This window comes from Aethalodelphis obliquidens, unplaced genomic scaffold (genome assembly GCF_003676395.1).
Source record: "Aethalodelphis obliquidens isolate GAN/ISIS:26980383/991018 unplaced genomic scaffold, ASM367639v1 scaffold31, whole genome shotgun sequence".
Classification (NCBI taxonomy): domain Eukaryota; kingdom Metazoa; phylum Chordata; class Mammalia; order Artiodactyla; family Delphinidae; genus Aethalodelphis; species Aethalodelphis obliquidens.
In genome coordinates, this window is record NW_020837975.1 from 7779278 (window position 1) to 7797359 (window position 18082).

At 51.5% G+C, this 18082-nt stretch overlaps 2 protein-coding genes across 9 annotated transcripts; both read left to right on the forward strand.

Annotated features, from left to right (window-relative positions):
• The first annotated feature begins 485 nt into the window (after nucleotides 1-485).
• On the forward strand, nucleotides 486-11805 carry FANCE (FA complementation group E). 8 transcript variants are annotated; one of them, XR_003437166.1, is made up of 10 exons: nucleotides 488-968; nucleotides 3409-4030; nucleotides 4602-4646; nucleotides 4969-5037; nucleotides 5333-5476; nucleotides 5889-6012; nucleotides 6237-6315; nucleotides 7676-7738; nucleotides 8974-9099; nucleotides 10650-10763. XR_003437166.1 is itself a non-coding variant. In XM_027127052.1 (10 exons), exons 1-10 carry the CDS (start codon nucleotides 721-723, stop codon nucleotides 10650-10652), a joined length of 1527 nt encoding a protein of 508 aa, XP_026982853.1. In that variant the 5' UTR covers nucleotides 488-720; the 3' UTR covers nucleotides 10653-10763. The 8 variants fall into 8 exon arrangements, 6 of the variants coding, with proteins under 6 accessions (XP_026982852.1, XP_026982855.1, XP_026982856.1 ...); XR_003437165.1 differs by having other exon boundaries at nucleotides 10645-10760; XM_027127052.1 differs by having other exon boundaries at nucleotides 7672-7738.
• Nucleotides 11806-12522: 717 nt separating this feature from the next.
• RPL10A (ribosomal protein L10a) lies at nucleotides 12523-15302 on the forward strand. Its single transcript, XM_027127056.1, has 6 exons — nucleotides 12523-12637; nucleotides 12985-13059; nucleotides 13135-13215; nucleotides 13570-13718; nucleotides 14644-14816; nucleotides 15099-15302. Exons 1-6 carry the CDS (start codon nucleotides 12633-12635, stop codon nucleotides 15267-15269), a joined length of 654 nt encoding a protein of 217 aa, XP_026982857.1. The 5' UTR covers nucleotides 12523-12632; the 3' UTR covers nucleotides 15270-15302.
• Nucleotides 15303-18082: the final 2780 nt, after the last annotated feature.

Below are 18082 nucleotides of genomic sequence, written 5' to 3' on the forward strand. Positions count from 1 at the left end.
CATATCGATGGCATTAGGTTTTACTGCGACTCCATTCTCGGGTGTATTAGTAGATGGAACATTTCTGGAGAGGACTGAAACCCCAATGATGCCAGTTGATGGCCTGTGGAAGAGGTGACGTTATCGTAAATTATGATCAAATCCTATGGCAAAGCCCATGATCTATAGGCAACATGGGCATCAGCTGAAATTAAATGATGCTTGGATCCTGAAGTACAACCAGCAGGATCCCTGATATCCATTCTGTACGCCCGCCCCCTCACTTACTTCAGCGATCGGTGGAGGAAGCAAGGTTAGGGTCAGCCGCAGAGGACCCATCCTCCATCAAGCCCCGCCCCACTCTATCTCTTGCATGACCCCGCCCACTAACCGATTTCCTAGTGGCACCGCCCCCACTCTGGTCCCGCCTCATCAGCAGATCTGCACTCGGCCTTCGCCCCGCCTCCCTACTCCTATCCTACTTGCCCCTTCCGGCCTGCTCTTGCGCCCAGCCCCGGCCGCACTTCCCCGTTCCTTTCCTTTCTGACAGATCAAGTCTCGCGCGCTGGCGGGGTGCGAGTCCGAGAGCCTCCCCGAACGCTGAGGAGGGAATGTGGCGCGCGCAGGAAGGGGCCGGCCGCAGCATCAGGGACGGCGCTGTCGTCCGCCTCCCTTTCCCCAGGCCCCGGAGCTGAGGCCCGAAACCAGAGCTCGGGGCAGCGCGGCTCCCTGGCCCCGGGCATGGAGGCCCCGGAGGCGGCACCCGCTCAGGCTGAGGGCGCGGAGCCGGCGCCCTGGGCGCACCTAGAGGCCCCCGCCCGCCTCCTGCTGCAGACGCTGCAGGCGGGGCCCGACGGGGCGCGGCGCGGCTTGGGGGTGCTGCGGGCTCTGAGCGGCCGCGGCGGGGAGCCCTTCGGCTGGGACCGCGTCTTCGAGGCGCTGTGCCGGGAGGAGCCAGTAGTGGAGGGCCCGGACTGTCGCCTGGAGCTGTAAGTTGTCCGCCCGCGTTCCTCCTGTCCTGCTGGTCGCGGCGGCCGCTGGCGTAGCTCGGGGCGCCGCCCGTCATCCTCCACGGTGGTGTGAGGCAGGGGCTGGCGCTACCTACTTCTCTAGGTGAGAAGACCGAGGCACAGAGAGGTGAAATACTTGCCCCGAGAGCGGGTCCCTGCCGCGCGCCCTGTGAGGCGGGGCCTCCGGCAGACCCTCATAGCGTAGGTACTGGGTGCAGTGCTGCCTACCTAGACGAAAGACACCTGCCCTCGGTTGGGTGTAAATGAATAATTGTGTCAGTGGATTCTAACTAATTTTAATCACACACTTCCATCTCTTACCTCCAGTATAGGTCAAGAGTACACGTGTGTTAAAATACGTACATTGTCAAGTATACATAAATAGAAATTTTTTAAAATTTTATTTTTATTTATTTATGGCTGTGTTGGGTCTTCGTTGCTGCACGCGGACTCTCTCTAGTTTCGGAGAGCAGGGGCTACTCTTCATTGCAGTGCGCGGGCTTCTCATTGCGGTGGCTTCTCGTTGCGGAGCACGGGCTCTAGGCGCGCAGGCTTCAGTAGTTGTGGCATGCAGGCTCAGGAGTTGTGGCGCACGGGCTTAGTTGCTCTGCGGCATGTGGGATCTTCCTGGACCAGGGATGGAATCCGTGTCCCCTGCATTGGCAGGCGGACTCCTAACCACTGCGACACCAGGGAAGTCCCCATAAATAGAAATTTTAAACGTGGTAAATGACAATAAACATCTGATCATGCTGGCTTTATATTATCAGTTTTTCAAAGCATAATATACAGTTTAGGGGAAGATCTCTTACCTTGAGGATGGTGTTCTTGATAATTTTTAGTCTTTTGGGTGACTTTGAACTTTTTCCCCCTCTTTATGTGGCTAAGAATCCCTACTAGGAGCAGAAGTGTCAGCTCTGCCATTTTTGAGTTAGGTTGTGCTTCCCTTACTGGTAGTCAGTTTCTTTTCTGACATCCTTGTAAGCCATGTGTCCATTTTGTGAGGGTTCGTTTTGTTAAGAAAGATAATACAGCGTCCATAGATGCACTTAACTATCTAGTTAAGTAAAATACAGAAAGTAACGTAGTGAGGTGCCACCTTCAGCCTCTAGGGGGCTGAAGAGCAGACCTCCCACTCTCCTTGAATACTCCTCCCTAAGAATTGGGTTGGACACTGGAATATGGAGGGCCAATCCATATTTTAAATATTTGTAATACTTAATTTTTCATGTTTTAGATAAATAGATATAGAAGTTCTATTATTTTCTTCCCACACTCCATCTTGAATTTCTTTCAATAGAATTTTCTGAATCTGCAAATTGGACGCTCTAGATATGTTTACCCAATGGTCTGGCTCTTTCTGGACAGAGTAAGGGGAATGGAACGTAACCTGCGGTCCCTGGATAGAACTGTACTGCAGTATAATTGTTTTCTTTTGTAATGCTATGTATTTTATGCATTTAACCCTCTTATTCTGATAAGGGAATCCATGCACAAAAAAGGTAAAAGTCCTTGGAGTAGGCTCTTCCCGACTTCTCTACTTCAGTATCCTCCACCACAAATTGACGATCTTTTTAACTTTTACTCTAGTTTTTTCTCTCATTTAGTGTTTTTTCTCCACAAAAAAATAAAAGGTTTCGTTCCTCTCTTATATATCCCAAGTGCCTCTGTGTGTGATGACAAACAGCCCCACAAAGTCATGTATACAGAGGTGCAGAGGTGTGATGGGTGGTGGGCTAGATGCACTCATGACCTGCTTGCCACTCCAGCAAGCCTCAGGTCACATAGCATCTGCATTCGTGCCTTTGTCACGTTACAGATGGCTACTTTGTTCTGTCCACAGCAGTCTTGCTGATCTGTGAAACGTATTCTCAGAGATTTAATTCAGTCAATAAATGTGCACCAAGTGCCTGCTTTAGGCTGGTGTTGTGCTGGGTACTGGGACACAGAGGAAAGAGACACTGCTTCTGCCTCTCAGGAACTCAGTTCAGTGAAAGGAACATCAGAGCTGGACAGATGTGACCCTGTGAGTTCCAGGGGACTGCCAAGGGGAGCACAGGGCTGCAGGCTAAGCGTTGCTCAGTATTCTGGAGTATTATTTTTACGTAAAGTTTGGGAAAGGGCTTCTTTTTCTTTTTTACATAAAACAAGCATGGATCTATTATAGGGTAGGTTTCAACGTGAATTTCTGAGCTGAAATAGGAGATGTCAAAGAGCAGGGCCTAGTGTAGTGTAGAATAGATGCCCACTTGTTGAATGACTTCCATGCTGTCCCCTCCTCCATCCATACCGACTCGCAGGTACTGCCCACCAGCGCCCCCATCTGTCCGGTGCCGTCTAGCCTCTAGCTCTACCCAGTCTGCCCTATGTTCCTTTCAGCAAGACACTCTTAACTGCTTGTTCTCCCTCTGCTACCCAGGAAACCACTGCTGCTGCGATTGCCCCCGTTATGCCAGAGGAACCTGATGTCCCTACTGATGGCTGTTTGGCCGTCGCTGCCCGAAAGCAGTCTCCACCCTGTGCTGCAGGTTGTGCAGCAGGATCCAAGCCCCGACCGTGATCCCTGGCTCCGGGCCCTTGGGGAATTTCTGCGAAGGGATCTGGGTGTTGGGGTCTCCACTGAGGGAGTGTCCCCACTGTCTAAAAGGTGCCAGAGACAGCTCCGAGGCCTGTGTAGGCAGCTGGGCCAAGGGGGCAGGAAGTTGAAGTTGCCCCAGGCTCCAGATCCCGAAGGGACAGAACAGGAGGAGGACAAGGACTCCCAGCGGCCTCGGAAACGCAGAAAGGAAGCGGAGGAAGAGCCTGCCAGTCCTGAGGGGGAGAGGGCCCCCAAAAGGCTCCGGTGTTTGGAAAAGGAAGAAGAAGAAAGTCATGAGGAAAACAGACCTGAACATGAATCTTTGGAATCCCTGGCCAATGGAGGAGGTGCATCGTCCATTAAGAACCAGCCTGTTTTGGGGGCTAAGCCCAGTGAGGCTGGTCAGAGTCTAGAGGATGCCAAGGGCCTACCTGAGAGTTTGGAGTTGCCCAGAGCTATCCAGGTACTAGGGTGAGGAGGCTGCTTTCGAGTGATTCTTCAGGAATGGGGGGTTTAAGCCGGTTGGGATACTGTGTCCCACCTCGGATGACTGTAGTCCGTGGAGCAAGGGGAAGGAGGTGGGGTTGAGGGAATGTAATTTCTGCTCCACAGATTCTACAGAGGAGGGAGTGGGGACAGGAGTTACTGGAGGTGGGAGCCCTTGACCTAATGATCAATAGTGTGAGGTTAAGGGTACCATGGAAGAGGAAAGGCTCTGGAGCTACCCCTGCCACCCATCTTATGGGAATGGGGGAATCATATCAGCATCCAGCCTGTCCTCCCAGCCCAAGGCCTGGGTCTGCCCCCATTAGGATGTATGCAGAGAAGACAAGTCTGTTCAGTTGGGTTTACATAGGTCTTGTCTAGTTTGAGTCCTTTAAGCACTTTGCAAGGTTTACGTTCTGGCTCTCTTGAATCATCTTTGCCCGCTAGTGCCCACTGACCTGGGGCCTTCTCAGAGAGGGGGCTGGGTCTGGGTTGGGGGCCATGCTGCATGGGTGGGGACATGGCAGTGACTGGGCTCTCCTCTGCAGGAACAAGTTCCCAGGCTGCAGCAGCTGCTCAAGACCCTCGGGAAGGTGACTGGCCCTACTCTGCTACCCATAACCCTTCTTCCGCCCCCTGCCTGGACCCCAGCTGTGCCCAGGGAAGCCCCAGTGCAGTGAGGCACAGGCTGTTTGGGTGAGGGGGTTGGAATGAAGGTCTGAGGACAGTCCCTGCAAAGGCTTTTCTTGGTCCAAGTATGTTGTCTAACCTGAGACAGGTTCTAATTCCAGGCAAGTTCCTCTCTAGTAGCACCTTAAGGGGTCCTTAGCCATCCACTCTGCCAATTGAAGGAGTGGCCTCAGTGACTTGTCACTGAGGGCTCTGCAGGCCCTAACATGGGACTTGCCTTCCCAGGGGTTGGAAGGGCTGGAGGGCACCCCACCAGTTGAGCTGCAGCTTCTCCACGAATGCAGTCCTGGCCAGGTGAGTCCAGAAAAACCGCCTGGCCCTGAGGACACGGTCCCTCTCCATTTAAATTTGTGTTTCCCTGCCTCATGTAGGAATTTGGGGAGGGGATTTTGTTGGGTTTTTTGGTCTCAGGGGCAGGGGTGACCCTCAGTGGTTTCTTTTAGCCCTTGGTTCCTCCCCGTAGGGCAGCTCTCCCCACCTTACCTTACCCTGGAGTGTCCTGGCCTCGCCCCTTCTGCTGCCCGGTTGGATTGAGACAGCCCAGCAGAGACAGGCTGAGTGCCCCGGTGTCCTCCCTCCTCCTTGGCAGGTGGACCTGGTGTGTGCCCAGCTGCAGCTCCCACAGCTCTCGGACACAGGTCTCCTGCAGCTCTGCACCTGGCTGCTGGCCCTTTCACCAGACCTCAGCCTCAGCAATGCTACTGTGCTGACCAGGAGCCTCTTCCTTGGACGGGTAGGTGCGCTGGGATACACATGGAGTGCCAGAGACAGTGAGTGAGAGAGTCTGAACCCTCAGTAGGGTGGGAGAGGGGGTTCCCAGCCTTGCATGCATCTGCTTGTCTGGGGAGCCTGGGGCAAGGGAAGGGCATAACCCCCTAGGCCATCTACCCACCTGGCATCTAACTCCTCCTTCTTGGGCCCCAGATCCTTAGAGAAGTGGAAGGGATTTGGGGTTTGGGATCAGGGATTTGGGAGCTGGGGAAGGGAGCTATGTGTCCTTTCCAATGAGTGGATCCATGTGAGTCCTAGATGAAAGATCTTTTTTCTCTGTACTGTAATGTGTGAGCCTCTGAAATACGTGTTCAATAAACACTGATAGGAAGGAAGAAGAAAGAAATTAATATTTTCCTCCCCGTTGGCTGTAGATTCTCTCCCTGACTTCCTCAGCCTCCCGCTTGCTCACAACTGCCCTGACCTCCTTCTGTACTAAGTACACCTACGCCGTCTGCAGAGCCCTCCTTGGCCCTGTGCTCCAAGCCCCAGGAATAGGTAATTCTGGAATGGGCCCCAGGCCTGGTAGCTCTTCCCTGTCTGTTCCCAGCACCCTTCACCCCCCGGGTGGCCCTGGAGGAGCTGAGTTTTCAATAAATGAAGATACCTGTTGCTTCCCTGACGATGCCACCTGTAAAGGGCCAGGCATTTTGTTCCCTGCTAGCCCCATTCTCTCCTGCCAGCTGCTCCCAGACTTTTCCCCTCTGCTGTTGCCCACCCAGGTCCAGCTCAAACAGAGTTACTGTGTTGCCTTACAAAGGACGAGGCCCTGGAGCCGGACATGCAGGCTCTAATGCTGGGGTGAGTGTACAAGCTCCACGCTGGCCCCACCCGCACCTCCTGCCTCTGGCCAAACCTGCTTTTGGCATTCTGGACTTGGAGCCGGCTGGGTACCAGGGCCCGTGCCTGAAATACAGGCAGTGGCACAGCCATTGCCCCCTCTCGCTGTCCTGAGCCTAGCTTGTGCCTTCCCACCTGTGGGCCCCTGTTAGTTGCCATCCCATGCACCTTCCCAAGCCCAGGGTTTCAGGCTTCTGTGCCAGGTGCCCCCGGGAATGTGAAGAGGCTGGCACTCCTGCTCTTGAGTTCTTGGCGTAGTTGGAACATGGCGTAGTGGTTCAGAGCACTGGCTCTGGAGTCAGACAGACATGGTTGCAGGTCTCAACCTTGCCTTTTATTTAAATGTGTGAGTTTTAAACAGGTTATTGCATCTCTCTGAGCCTCTGTTTCCATGTATGAACTCTGTAGAGTTTTTCTAGATAATGTGATAATGCATTTAATGGCCTCGGCACAGTATTTGGCACCTAGTGAGTGCTCAAATGTTGTTATTAAATTGGTGTTAAATTTAGGTATCAAAATTGGGGAGTCAAGATACAGACATGTAGAAATAATGAGTAGGTGAGATCTCATTGGACACTAACATGAAATATGAAATGCTAAGTATAATATGAGAAGGGGACAGTCGCAAAAATACTGCCAGCCACCAGTTATTGAGCACTTTCTCTGTGCTTTAGATTCATTACTTCATTAGTCTTCATGCAATCCTGTGAGGTAAGTGCTGTGGCCACCTTAGAGATGGAAAAACTGAAGCTCAGAGAGGTTGAGGGAGGTGGCCAAAGGTCACACAGCCAGCAAGTGCAAAAGCCTGGGATCAAACCCAAGTCTGTGCGCCCAAGAAGCCACACCGTTTCCATGTGACATCCTGCTTTTCCAAACAAGCTGAGGACAGTAGGTGTAGCTGGAGTGGACCTCACCGTGGGCTGGGTTCCGCAGGGAGGTCTCGCCTTCTCTAGGAAGCCTCCTGTGTGTCATCTCACCCATCATCATCCTCCTCTTCCCTGGGTCGTCCTCCGCTTTCAAACTCAGGAGGCACTATCAACTCCTGGTTATTTTCCAGGGGACCTTTGTACCTCTCACTGCCAAATCCTTCATGTCAGGTCCCGGGAGTCTTGGGCTGTGGCCTTCCCAGCACTGAGTATGGGCTCTGCAGCAGTGGCTGCTAGATGGCCACCAGCATCGGGGGGCTCTGACTACTTCCTCTGTTGGCTGGAGATCTTGGCTGTCCCCAGGGCCTTGCCCTGCCTTGGGGTAGGAGCAGTAGATATTCAGGCTTAGGTGGGAGGCTGAGCTTTCCTCACTGGGGCCTGTGCCTTGCAGACAGATCTTGGAGCTGCCCTGGAAGGAAGAGACTTTCTTGGTGTTGCAGTCACTCCTGGAGCGGCAGGTGAGCAGGCTGCCTTGGGGAAGAGTGGACAAAGAAGTGCTGCAGTGCTGTGGCTGGGTGTGCAGCTCCTGGGTGTCTGACCCCTTCAGTGATGGAGGGGCAAGCAGGATGACTGCCCTCCGGCAGGGTGCCCATGACAGTGGGAGGGTCCAGGGGCTTGAAAGGCCGGTAGCAGAGAGCTGACTGCACGGTGAATCCCAGCTCTGCCTCTTAGTAGCTGTGTGGCCTTGGGGAGGGACTTTTTGATGTGTGTGTGTAAATTTAATTTATTTTTTAATTTAATTAATTTATTTTTTGGCCGCACTGAATGGCATGCGGGATCCTAGTTCCCCGACCAGGGATTGAACCCGTGCCCCCTGAAGTGGAAGCATGGAGTCCTAACCACTGGACTGCCAGGGACAGTGCCTAATTTATTTTTGAATAGGTAGTAGATTCATATGTTCACAATTTTGAACGCTTAAAAGGATATAGTGAAAAAATTTTCCCCAGCCACCGAGATTCCCCTCCGCAGGGCTAATCAGTGTTACTAGTTGCAGGGGAACCCTCCCAGAGATGCTGTCTATATACAAGGACACATGGTGAAATTTACTTTTCCCCTGCCTTTTACATAGATGGTAACACACCAAGCTCAGTGCTCTGCACTTTGCTTTTTTCATCTAACAGTACATTTCGGCAGTTTTTCCATATATCAGTACCTAAAATTCTGCCTCATTTGTTCATAACGTAGGTAGTTGACTTAACCTCTTTATGCCTCAGTTTCCTCATCTGCAAAAGGGGAGTGATGATAGCACCTACCACATAAAACTGGGGTGAGGTTTAAATGGTATAATTGGTGTAACGTGCTCAGAGTGGTACCTAACGCATAATAAGTGTTTATTAAATTGTGACTATGAAGATCTGTTGTTATTATACTGCCAGTGCCCCCTTGGGACCTCACTCCTTTATATCTTCAACCACTAAGCCAGGCGAGGGATCCTTGTCCCCCATCTCCTAATCTGAGCCTGTGCAACAGTGGCCACCATTTTTTGAGACCTGTGTGCTAGGCTTTATGTGCATAATCTCATTTAATCCTTTTCACAGTCTTCAGAGTTTGACATCATGAGCCCCATTTTATAGATGTGGAAACTGAGTCTCAGTTAAGTGACCTGCACAGGGTCACCTGGTTAGGAAGTGATGGAGTTGGGAGTTGAATCCAGGGTCCTTTCTTGTGCTACTGTCTGATCTAATGTGTGCAGGTGGAGATGCCCTCTGAGAAGTTCAGTGTGTTGATGGAGAAACTCTGTAAAGAGGGGCCAGCAGCCACCACGTCCATGGCCTATGCCAAGCTCATGCTGACAGTGGTAACCAAGTATCGGGCCAATGTGAGTATTGGTAGGGCCATGAGGGCTGCTCGTGCTGCTCTGAGCCTGCCACGAGGGTATATGTTTGTCAGGGAGAAAACCCTGAGTGTTAGCCTTGGAAACCACAAGTTCAAGCCCAAGACAGGGGAGTGAGACTGCTTAGGAGTTCATTCATCCAGCCAACACTGCTGTGGGCCAGATGCTATCTGGGGCATTAAGGAATCAACAGTGACCATATCACAGTTTCTGTCCTGGACTTGACCCTCTCCCCCGGTTAGTGAGAGGGGAGAGAGATGATAACTGGCTCATTGTAATATCTGGTAGGAGCCAGGTGAAAGGTATGCACAGGGCATTTGATGACAGAGGAAAAGGGGGCAACTAAACCTTGTTTGTGGTTGGGAGTTGGGACAGGCTTCCTGAGTCTTAAAGGGTGAGTGGTAGTCAAGGGCAGAGATGAAGGAAAGGGCATTCCAGGCAAAAGAAACGGTGTAAGCACTCAATGTCCCAGGGGATCTGCAGGTACATCATTGTAGCTGAGGCCTAAAATCCCAAGAGTAGATGGCTGTAGGGGATGAAGTTAGAGAGCTAAAATACTGAGAGCTGATACTTGTAGCCCCTCATATGTTCCAGGCATCGTTCTAAGCCCTTTGCATATGTTAACTCACTAGTTTATTCCAGGTGTTAGTCCTATGAGAAGATACTATTATTAGCTCCATTTTATAGGTGAGGAAATTGAGACACAGGTTAAAGTAATTTGCCTGAGGTCACATTGCCAAGTCATGGTAGCATCTAATGGAGGGCCCTGTAGGTTAATGGTGAGGAGCTTGGACTTTATCTTGAAGACCAGGTCTTCTCTTGGCTCTTAACCCTTTTCTTGGGATCACAGGCCTATGTGATGATTTGGTGAAAGGCATACATCCTCCCAGAAAAATGGAAATATGAATACACATCTTATGCACAATTTCAGGAAGCTCCTGGATCCTCTGAAGACCCTCTGTAGATCCTGGAAGGACCTGCAATATGAGGCATCAGAGGTTATCTCAGGGCCTTCAGCTGGAGTGACCTGATTAGATTTGTATTCTGTAAAGAAACCTCTGGCCTTGGCAAGGAGTGGGGATTGCAGAGTGAAGGTACAGGGCAGAGATGGGTCAGAGGTTGCAGCAACAGGTCAGGGAAGAAAGAGTGGCCCAGAAGGAATGTGGCAGCCACAGTGGAGTGTCTCTGAACCTCAGTTTCCTCATCTGTAAAATGGGAGGATTGTGAGGATTAAATGAAGTCATGCATATAAAGTGCTGCCCCATAGTAAGCACCTAATAATTGTCAACTATTCTTAATATGGCTGACATAGTACGTTGTGCAGTTAGTATTTGACCCCAGGTCTACCTGAATCCAAACACCTTGCTTAACCATGGTGAGATAATGAGGATAGATTGCTCAGGGAGTCATCTCCTCCTATTGTCCTTGTGTCCTGGATTTCTCTCTTCTAACTAAACAGAGCCCAGGGGCAGAGGGGAGATGGGAGGGATCAGCTGCTGGAGTCCAGACATGATTCTTCCTTCTCTCCAGATCAGTGAGCCCCAGAGGCTGGGCCTGGCTGCAGTTCTGGAGCTCAATACCACTTTCCTGAAGAAGTCCCTGCAGGCTGCCCTGAGACAGCTGGCCCCCTGACCATCCACCAAGGGACCACCCTCCCGGACCTCCCTCATCAGATTCCCGAAGGACACTTCTGCCCTGAGCACCTCATCCTGCCCCTTGCCTGGGGGTCAGGGCTGAGCCTGGCCATCCCAGGGGTCAACTGTCTCCCTGCTCCAGGCTGCAGAGAGGCCATCTGGGCCTCCCAGCCAGCAGGAAGGGTCTGGGGCTAAGGGGGCTGGGTGAGTTGTATTACCAAGAGCTGCTGAGCCTGGGCTGCCTCCTTGTCATTTCTACCTCAGGCTGTGGGGACAGACACTTTAAGATAGGCATCAGACTTCCTTGATGGTCCAGCGGTTAAGACTCTGCACTTCCATTGCAGGGGACGAGGGTTGGATCCCTGGTTGGGGGAGTTCCGCATGCCGTGAGATGTGGCCAAAATATAATAATAATAAATAAAATAGGAGTTAAGATAGGCCTCAGTAGGGTCAAAGCAGACCCAGAGTGGACGACAGTGATGCTCCAGGAGCCCCGGGAGATCTGTATGTTTAGCACAGATCTCTTGTGCTCAAGTGTATGTTATGATCCTCTGTGTTGTTTCTGACTTAAATAATAATTTATCAGTGGTATTTCATAAAAAGCAGGAAGTTCAGTAATGTTTTATTAGAAGCAGTGCCTGCCTTCCTACTAACTCTGGGTGTTTGCTGAAAACACATACCACGCCATCCCCACCCTGCTCTGTGACAGGGGCATCTTTTTCCAAGGGAAATGTTCGGTGAGGGGAAGGTGGTAGAGTTCTGTGGGCCAGATCATGTATGATACCACCCACCCCAGCCCTATCAGAGCTGTTGAGTACATGGGTGGGCTGTGCATCCTGCACTGGGGAGGGGGGCTTGAGGGTGAGAGTGACTCAGCCTGGAGTTGGGGAAGACTTTTGGGCAGATGATGGCTTTTGAGGAGGGATCTGAAGGGCTCCTGGGATTACTGTGAGCAGAGAACAGGGTGAGGCCTATTGGACAGGAAAGACAGAAAGGGTGTGCAATACTGTGGGCTTGTGTGTTCTACAACTATATTCCCACAGCACTTAGCTAGGCGCCTTGTTCATAGTAAACACTTAACCTGGGGACTTCCTTGGTGGTCCAGTGGGAAAGACTCAGCGCTCCGAATGCAGAGGGCCTGGGTTCGATCCCTGGGCAGGGAACTAGATCCCACATGCATGCTGCAACTAAGAGTTCGCATGCCGCAAATAAGATCACACATGCTGCAACTAAACATGCCACAATGAAGATCCAGCACAGCCAAAATAAATATTTAAAAAACAAACAAACAAAAAGACACAACCTGGAGATGTTACTGAGTCAACTATCAGGTGAAAGTTCATCACAGAACCTTACCCGCTCCTCCCCACCGCAGGCTCTGAGGCGCCGGGAAGAGAACTCGACGTTTCCCTTTCCACAACTTCCTCAGAAGCCGTGAGCCCCCGTTAGAACAAGATGATGAGGGAGAGAGGTCAGGAGCAAAGCCTGCTTTTGAGAAGTGAAGCAGGTGCTAAGGTCAGGAGGAAGCGTGGAGGTTTAAGGGACAAACATGTCGGAATTGCACGCTCTCAGCGGCCGACACGGGGCGGCGCCCAGGAGTGTGACTACTGCAGCTCACCGCCCTGGGCCCAGCCTCTTCTCTAAGGGCCTGGGCAGCTGCTGGTGGCAACGGGCGCCCGGGACCGCCGCAGCTCTGTGGTCTCCGCGTAGGTCTAGCAGTGCAACACGCGGCTGCCGCGGCGCCCCACCCCCGGCACTGAGCGACCCGACTGCTCTCAAGGGGGAAGCCGCGGGAACAAGGCATCTCTCGCGATAACCAGGTCCTATTTGAGCGCGTGCGCGAACTGAGTTGTCTCTTTTCCGGTTATCGCGGCGGCAGGAGCTATGAGGTTAGTGGCGCTTAGAGTGATATCCGTACTCATCCGCGCCTCCGGGCGCTCCCGTGGGGAGGGAGACACTACGGGCGGAATCGGGGGTCCTTGCTTATGCTTCGTAGCGGGGCATTTTTGCCAGGCTTCGGCCTACGGGCCTGGCGTTGGAGTTCGCGTGCCAAGGCCGGCCGCCAGTAGGGCCCCTCTTCCCCGGGGTTTGCCTCTGGTCCAGATTGCCTCACTTGGCGTCCGGAATACCCAGGGAGTATTCCGTGGACCATCCCCGAGCCTGAGCCTTCTGACACTCCAACGGATTGGTCCACTGCTCGCTGGTCCTGAGCGCTCGTCTTGTTTCCTTCTTGCAGCAGCAAAGTCTCCCGAGACACCCTCTATGAGGCAGTGCGGGAAGTCCTGCACGGGAACCAGCGCAAGCGCCGGAAGTAAGCGCGGACTTCCGCGGAGGGCTGCTTTGGGAAGCCGCGGACGGTCCGTTAACTTTGTTACGCTTTTTTAAGGTTTTTGGAGACGGTGGAGCTTCAGATAAGCCTGAAGAACTATGATCCTCAGAAGGACAAACGCTTCTCGGGCACCGTCAGGTTGGCACCGTTCTAATCCCACCCAGCCCTCAGTGTCCCCATGCCTGTCTCCTCCCTTCAGGCTCCTGTTGAGCCCGAGGCGGCCAGGCACGTGTGGCACTGAAGTGCTCGGGTACTGCAGACCCCCTGCTCCGGGCAGGCGTGGCTGGACGGACCCCCACCCTGGGTCTTAAAACAAGAGGGGAGGCGTGGGGAGGCCTTGGCTGAGCCCGCCGGCTAGTTTGAGAAGCCAAACTAGCTGTTGGTGAATGCGGACGCTCTGGGTAAGGCTCAGTACTGCAGCGGTCCCAGACCCCTTCACCTGCCCTTGGGACCCAGGGCTGGGTGTGACCTATACTGTTCCCCAAAATGCAGGCTTAAGTCCACTCCCCGCCCCAAGTTTTCCGTGTGTGTTCTGGGGGACCAGCAGCATTGTGATGAGGCCAAGGCTGTGGATATCCCCCACATGGACATCGAGGCCCTGAAGAAACTCAACAAGAATAAGAAACTGGTCAAGAAGCTGGGTGAGTGTGCCTGGTGTGGTTCTTCCCCGGCCACCCACCCACCATGGTGTGGTTTTGTATGTGGGGTAGGGTGGAGGCAATTCTCACTGGAGTGGTAGAACAGGAGTATTTCTGCCACTTGGATTTTAAAGTGATGATGGGGTAGAGTCAGGACAGAAAGGATCTGCTGTGGTTGGTTAACTTGACTGGTATTTTTTAGCCACGTGAAAATTCTATTTTGCTTTGAGGATTGGATTTAATAAGGGAAGAAAGCCAGGCAGTGGTTCTTTTCTAAGCAAGCGAGAACTGTCACATTGATAGGTCAGGTGTTGGTACATTCTGAATTGAAATTTCTACTTAAAACTCCCATATTTCATTTTAACCTTTAGGCTATGTGATTTGAGCATTTTACAGATAAACAGGTAACCAAGTTGTGTAGCTAAAAAGGCAGGATTTGAAACCAGGCAGACTTAACTAGCGTGAGCATTTTCATTGCAAGATGGGTTGTGAGTCAGCCTGGACTTCTGCCGGGTTTCATGTGAATGTTGGGCCAGTAAAAGTCCAGAGGATGGAGATAATACTGGAATGGGGAGAGGATTAAAAAGACTCGGTAGCTGGGCTTCCCTGGTGGCGCAGTGGTTGAGAGTCCGCCTGCCGATGCAGGGGACACGGGTTCGTGCCCCAGTCCGGGAAGATCCCACATGCCGCGGAGTGGCTGGGCCCGTGAGCCATGGCCACTGAGCCTGCGCGTCCGGAGCCTGTGCTCTGCAACGGGAGAGGCCACAACAGTGAGAGGCCCGCGTACCGCAAAAAAAAAAAAAAAAAAAGACTCGGTAGCTGGGGAAGGGGTAGATTGCTGGTTAGAGGCCACTTCTGCGGCTGTCTCATAGCCCTGTTTAGAGGTGTCCTCAGGGGCCAGGTCCTAACGGCTTCCTCTCTTTACCAGCCAAGAAGTATGATGCCTTTTTGGCTTCAGAGTCTCTGATCAAGCAGATCCCACGAATCCTGGGCCCAGGCCTGAATAAGGCCGGCAAGTTCCCTTCCTTGCTGACCCACAATGAGAACATGGTGGCCAAAGTTGATGAAGTGAAGTCCACAATCAAGTTCCAGATGAAGAAGGTGAGAAGGTCTAGCCAGTTGCATAGGTTGAACAGTGGTGACGTTGACCCACGTTCTCCAAGTGGGAGCTCTGGTTTGCATTTCTGTGGATACTTAGGACTTGTGACAGTCACCTAACAGGATTGAAGCTTTTCAAATAACTCTGGTCTTGGTCTGGGGCCAGAGCACTGCTCATTAGGTCACTGGAGGTCATAGGGATGGGCCATCTGGCTTGTAGACGGGCCCACTCTACATTTTCTTGAATCTAGCCACCAACCTGATTTGACCTTCCTCTCCCCACAGGTGCTGTGTCTGGCAGTGGCTGTTGGCCACGTGAAAATGACAGATGATGAGCTTGTGTACAACATCCACTTAGCTGTCAACTTCCTGGTGTCGTTGCTCAAGAAAAATTGGCAGAACGTTCGGGCTTTGTACATTAAGAGCACCATGGGCAAGCCCCAGCGCCTGTACTAAGGCACAGCTTAATAAACCATACTCCCACCATTACCACCGTCTCCTGTGGCTTTGGGCAGGGGGGACGGTGCTTTGTGAGCTGACCTGGCATGCCACAGCACTGCACTGATGAGCCAGTGATGGGTAGTCATTTACTGCAGACAAGGCAGGGCATTCTTTCTGCCCTCAGAAACATGGAGTCTTATTAAGATCTGGATACTAATAGGACTGCTAATCAGGGCTGAAGTTTTTCAAATAACCCTGAGAAGAGCAGCTCGGGGCCATTACCCCAGCCTGTACTGCTGCTGCCTGTTACTAGTGGAAGGGGGGGGGGGGGGGGGTGGTTAGAACCTTCACATGGAGGACACTGACTTGGCCTTTCCTTGGCAGCATGCCTAACCTATGGCCGGTATGCCAGCAGTTCTTAACATGGGCTTTTTGTTTGGAGGGCTTTTTGATCCCTTGAAATCATTTGGGGTCTTGGTCTGCAGGAATCCCCAAGTAGTTACAAATGGAGATTGGGGTTTGGTGAGCCTGGGATTGGCTTCCTAGATGTTTCTGATTAGAGTGGTCCACATACCCTGAGAAACTGGTCTAGTATTTGCTTTCTTGACCCACAAATTGAGTACCCTTATGTTTGGGGGTAGTGATTTACTAGGTAAGATATTTAGGAAGAAAAATGAGAAGACCTGATAATACTCTGATCTAGGGACCCTGTTGTCTAGGGGAGTTCGGTAAATGGGTGGAATCTGCCTGTGGAAACTTCTAGGTCCCCTCCCTGGCCTGAGGAACTTCCTGTTGCTGTTCTTGCCTCCAGCACCCAGCACTGGAAAGGTGTCTCTGGTGTGGTGGGAAATACCTGTGATTTAACCGTTGACTTTATTTTTTACAATATTTTATTTGGCTGCGCCGGGTCTTAGTTGCTGTACGGTGGATCTTTAGTTGTGGCGTGAACTCTTAGTTGTGGTATGAGGGATCTAGTTGCCTGACCAGAGATCCAAGCCGGGCCCCCTGCATTGGGAGTGTGCAGTCTTAGTCACTGGACCACCAGGGAAGTCCCTAACCTTTGACTTTAATCTGCCTCATTTAACTTTGGTAAATAAAGGAACTAGACCTGAAAAGCTAATCAAAGCATAAATAAAAAATGCTGCACCTTCTCAAAACAAGCTTTATCTGTATTTGAACAGTGAAGAGCACAAGGTATTCACCAAAAGATTTGTCATTTTAGCTTTCAAGTTATAACTGCAGGCAAAGTAGCTAATCTTGTGATGAGCAGAGAATTTTGGTTCTCAAGGTGGTGATAGGCCTAACTTGCTCCTTAACCACAGTTAGGAGTGATGAAATACCTAGGCTTGTTGAACAATGTTCCCAATGGGTAAGGAGGGGGAAAAGCTGGCTGTGAAACTAGTTAGGATCCAATTTTACTGAAAGGAAAAAACTTTATGCCTAGTTAAAGTGTTTGGAAGCTTACATACTAATGTTGACCACATTCAAAGCTGGGAGTTTATGTGATTTAGGGGATTTTCTGAAGTTCTATGATTTTTGTAATCAGAGAAAGGCAACAGCTCAAATAAGGCAGGAAAACTTGTGATTTGATGACTAGAGGAATATAATATAAAAAGTAATTGACAAATATGGGTACATTTTTTTTTTTTTTTTTGCAGTACACAGACCTCTCACTGTTGTGGCCTCTCCCATTGCGGAGTGCAGGCTCCGGACACACAGGTTCAGCTGCCATGGCTCACGGGCCCAGCCGCTCCGTGGCATGTGGGATCTTCCCAGACCGGGGCACGAACCCGTGTCCCCTGCATCGGCAGGCGGACTCTCAACCACTGCGCCACCAGGGAAGCCCAAGTATGAGTACATTTTATACCCTGTCTTTTACAAAGCTGAGTACAGCAAGAGAAAATAAAAGATGTGAGGACCATTAGGTGAAGGGAAACAAGCAGGTCTCGCTTGTTAAGGTGGGCCCCAGTGTACCTTTGGTGGCCAACCCTGAGAGCCATAATGATCACAGGGCCTGTGAGAGAAAAGCAAACCACTTCTAGAAGCCAGGAAGACAATTGTTTGCACCAATAGCTGTGCTATCAATGAGCAGCGTCACGGTGGAGCAAGGGTTTCAGGGGAGGTTCCCATGACACTGTGCATACAATTTCTTGGGTGGAAGAAGACCAGCCAGGTGGTTGTCTGTGGGCTGAGGCCCCCCCCAGTGCCCCCCAGAGTGAATCCCAGCTCTGCCACTCAGGAGCCGTGGGAGGCTGCTGAGCCGGCCTCTTAACTTCCAGAAAACTCATCTGAAAGTGCAGCTGATGATGGTACCTACTAAAAGCATGACGGGCTTTGCACAGTGCCAGGCACTTAGTGTTCGGTTAAACAGCAGTTGTAAAATGGCAGTTAGGTATAGCTGCAGACACGTGTGCACCAGAGCGGGCACACCAGTCCCTGCTTGTCTACCTTGGTTGGGTTTAGGACAGATTGAATGGAGGCCATCCCAAGGACATCTATCTCATTAATGGTGATGAGTGGGGAGAACAAGGTGCCTTCAGAATCAGTCACACCCTCTTGTTTGAAAAGAGCCAAGGATTGAAGTCCTTAAAAATAGTTTTGGAAACTATAGGAATGTTTTAGAAATACTTGGGAACTTGAGTCCTACTGGATTATTGATTTGCATCACCTGAATTTAAAAATTAAACCCACTCCACTTTATAAATCTATGCCTTATGTATTGGGGTAGGAGTACTTAAAAACTAAGTCTATATTAAACCAGTATGACTCACCACCTTCTACTGGCCTGCCCAGAAGCTGTTTAGAGCCGTGGTGCCTGCGCTCCAGAG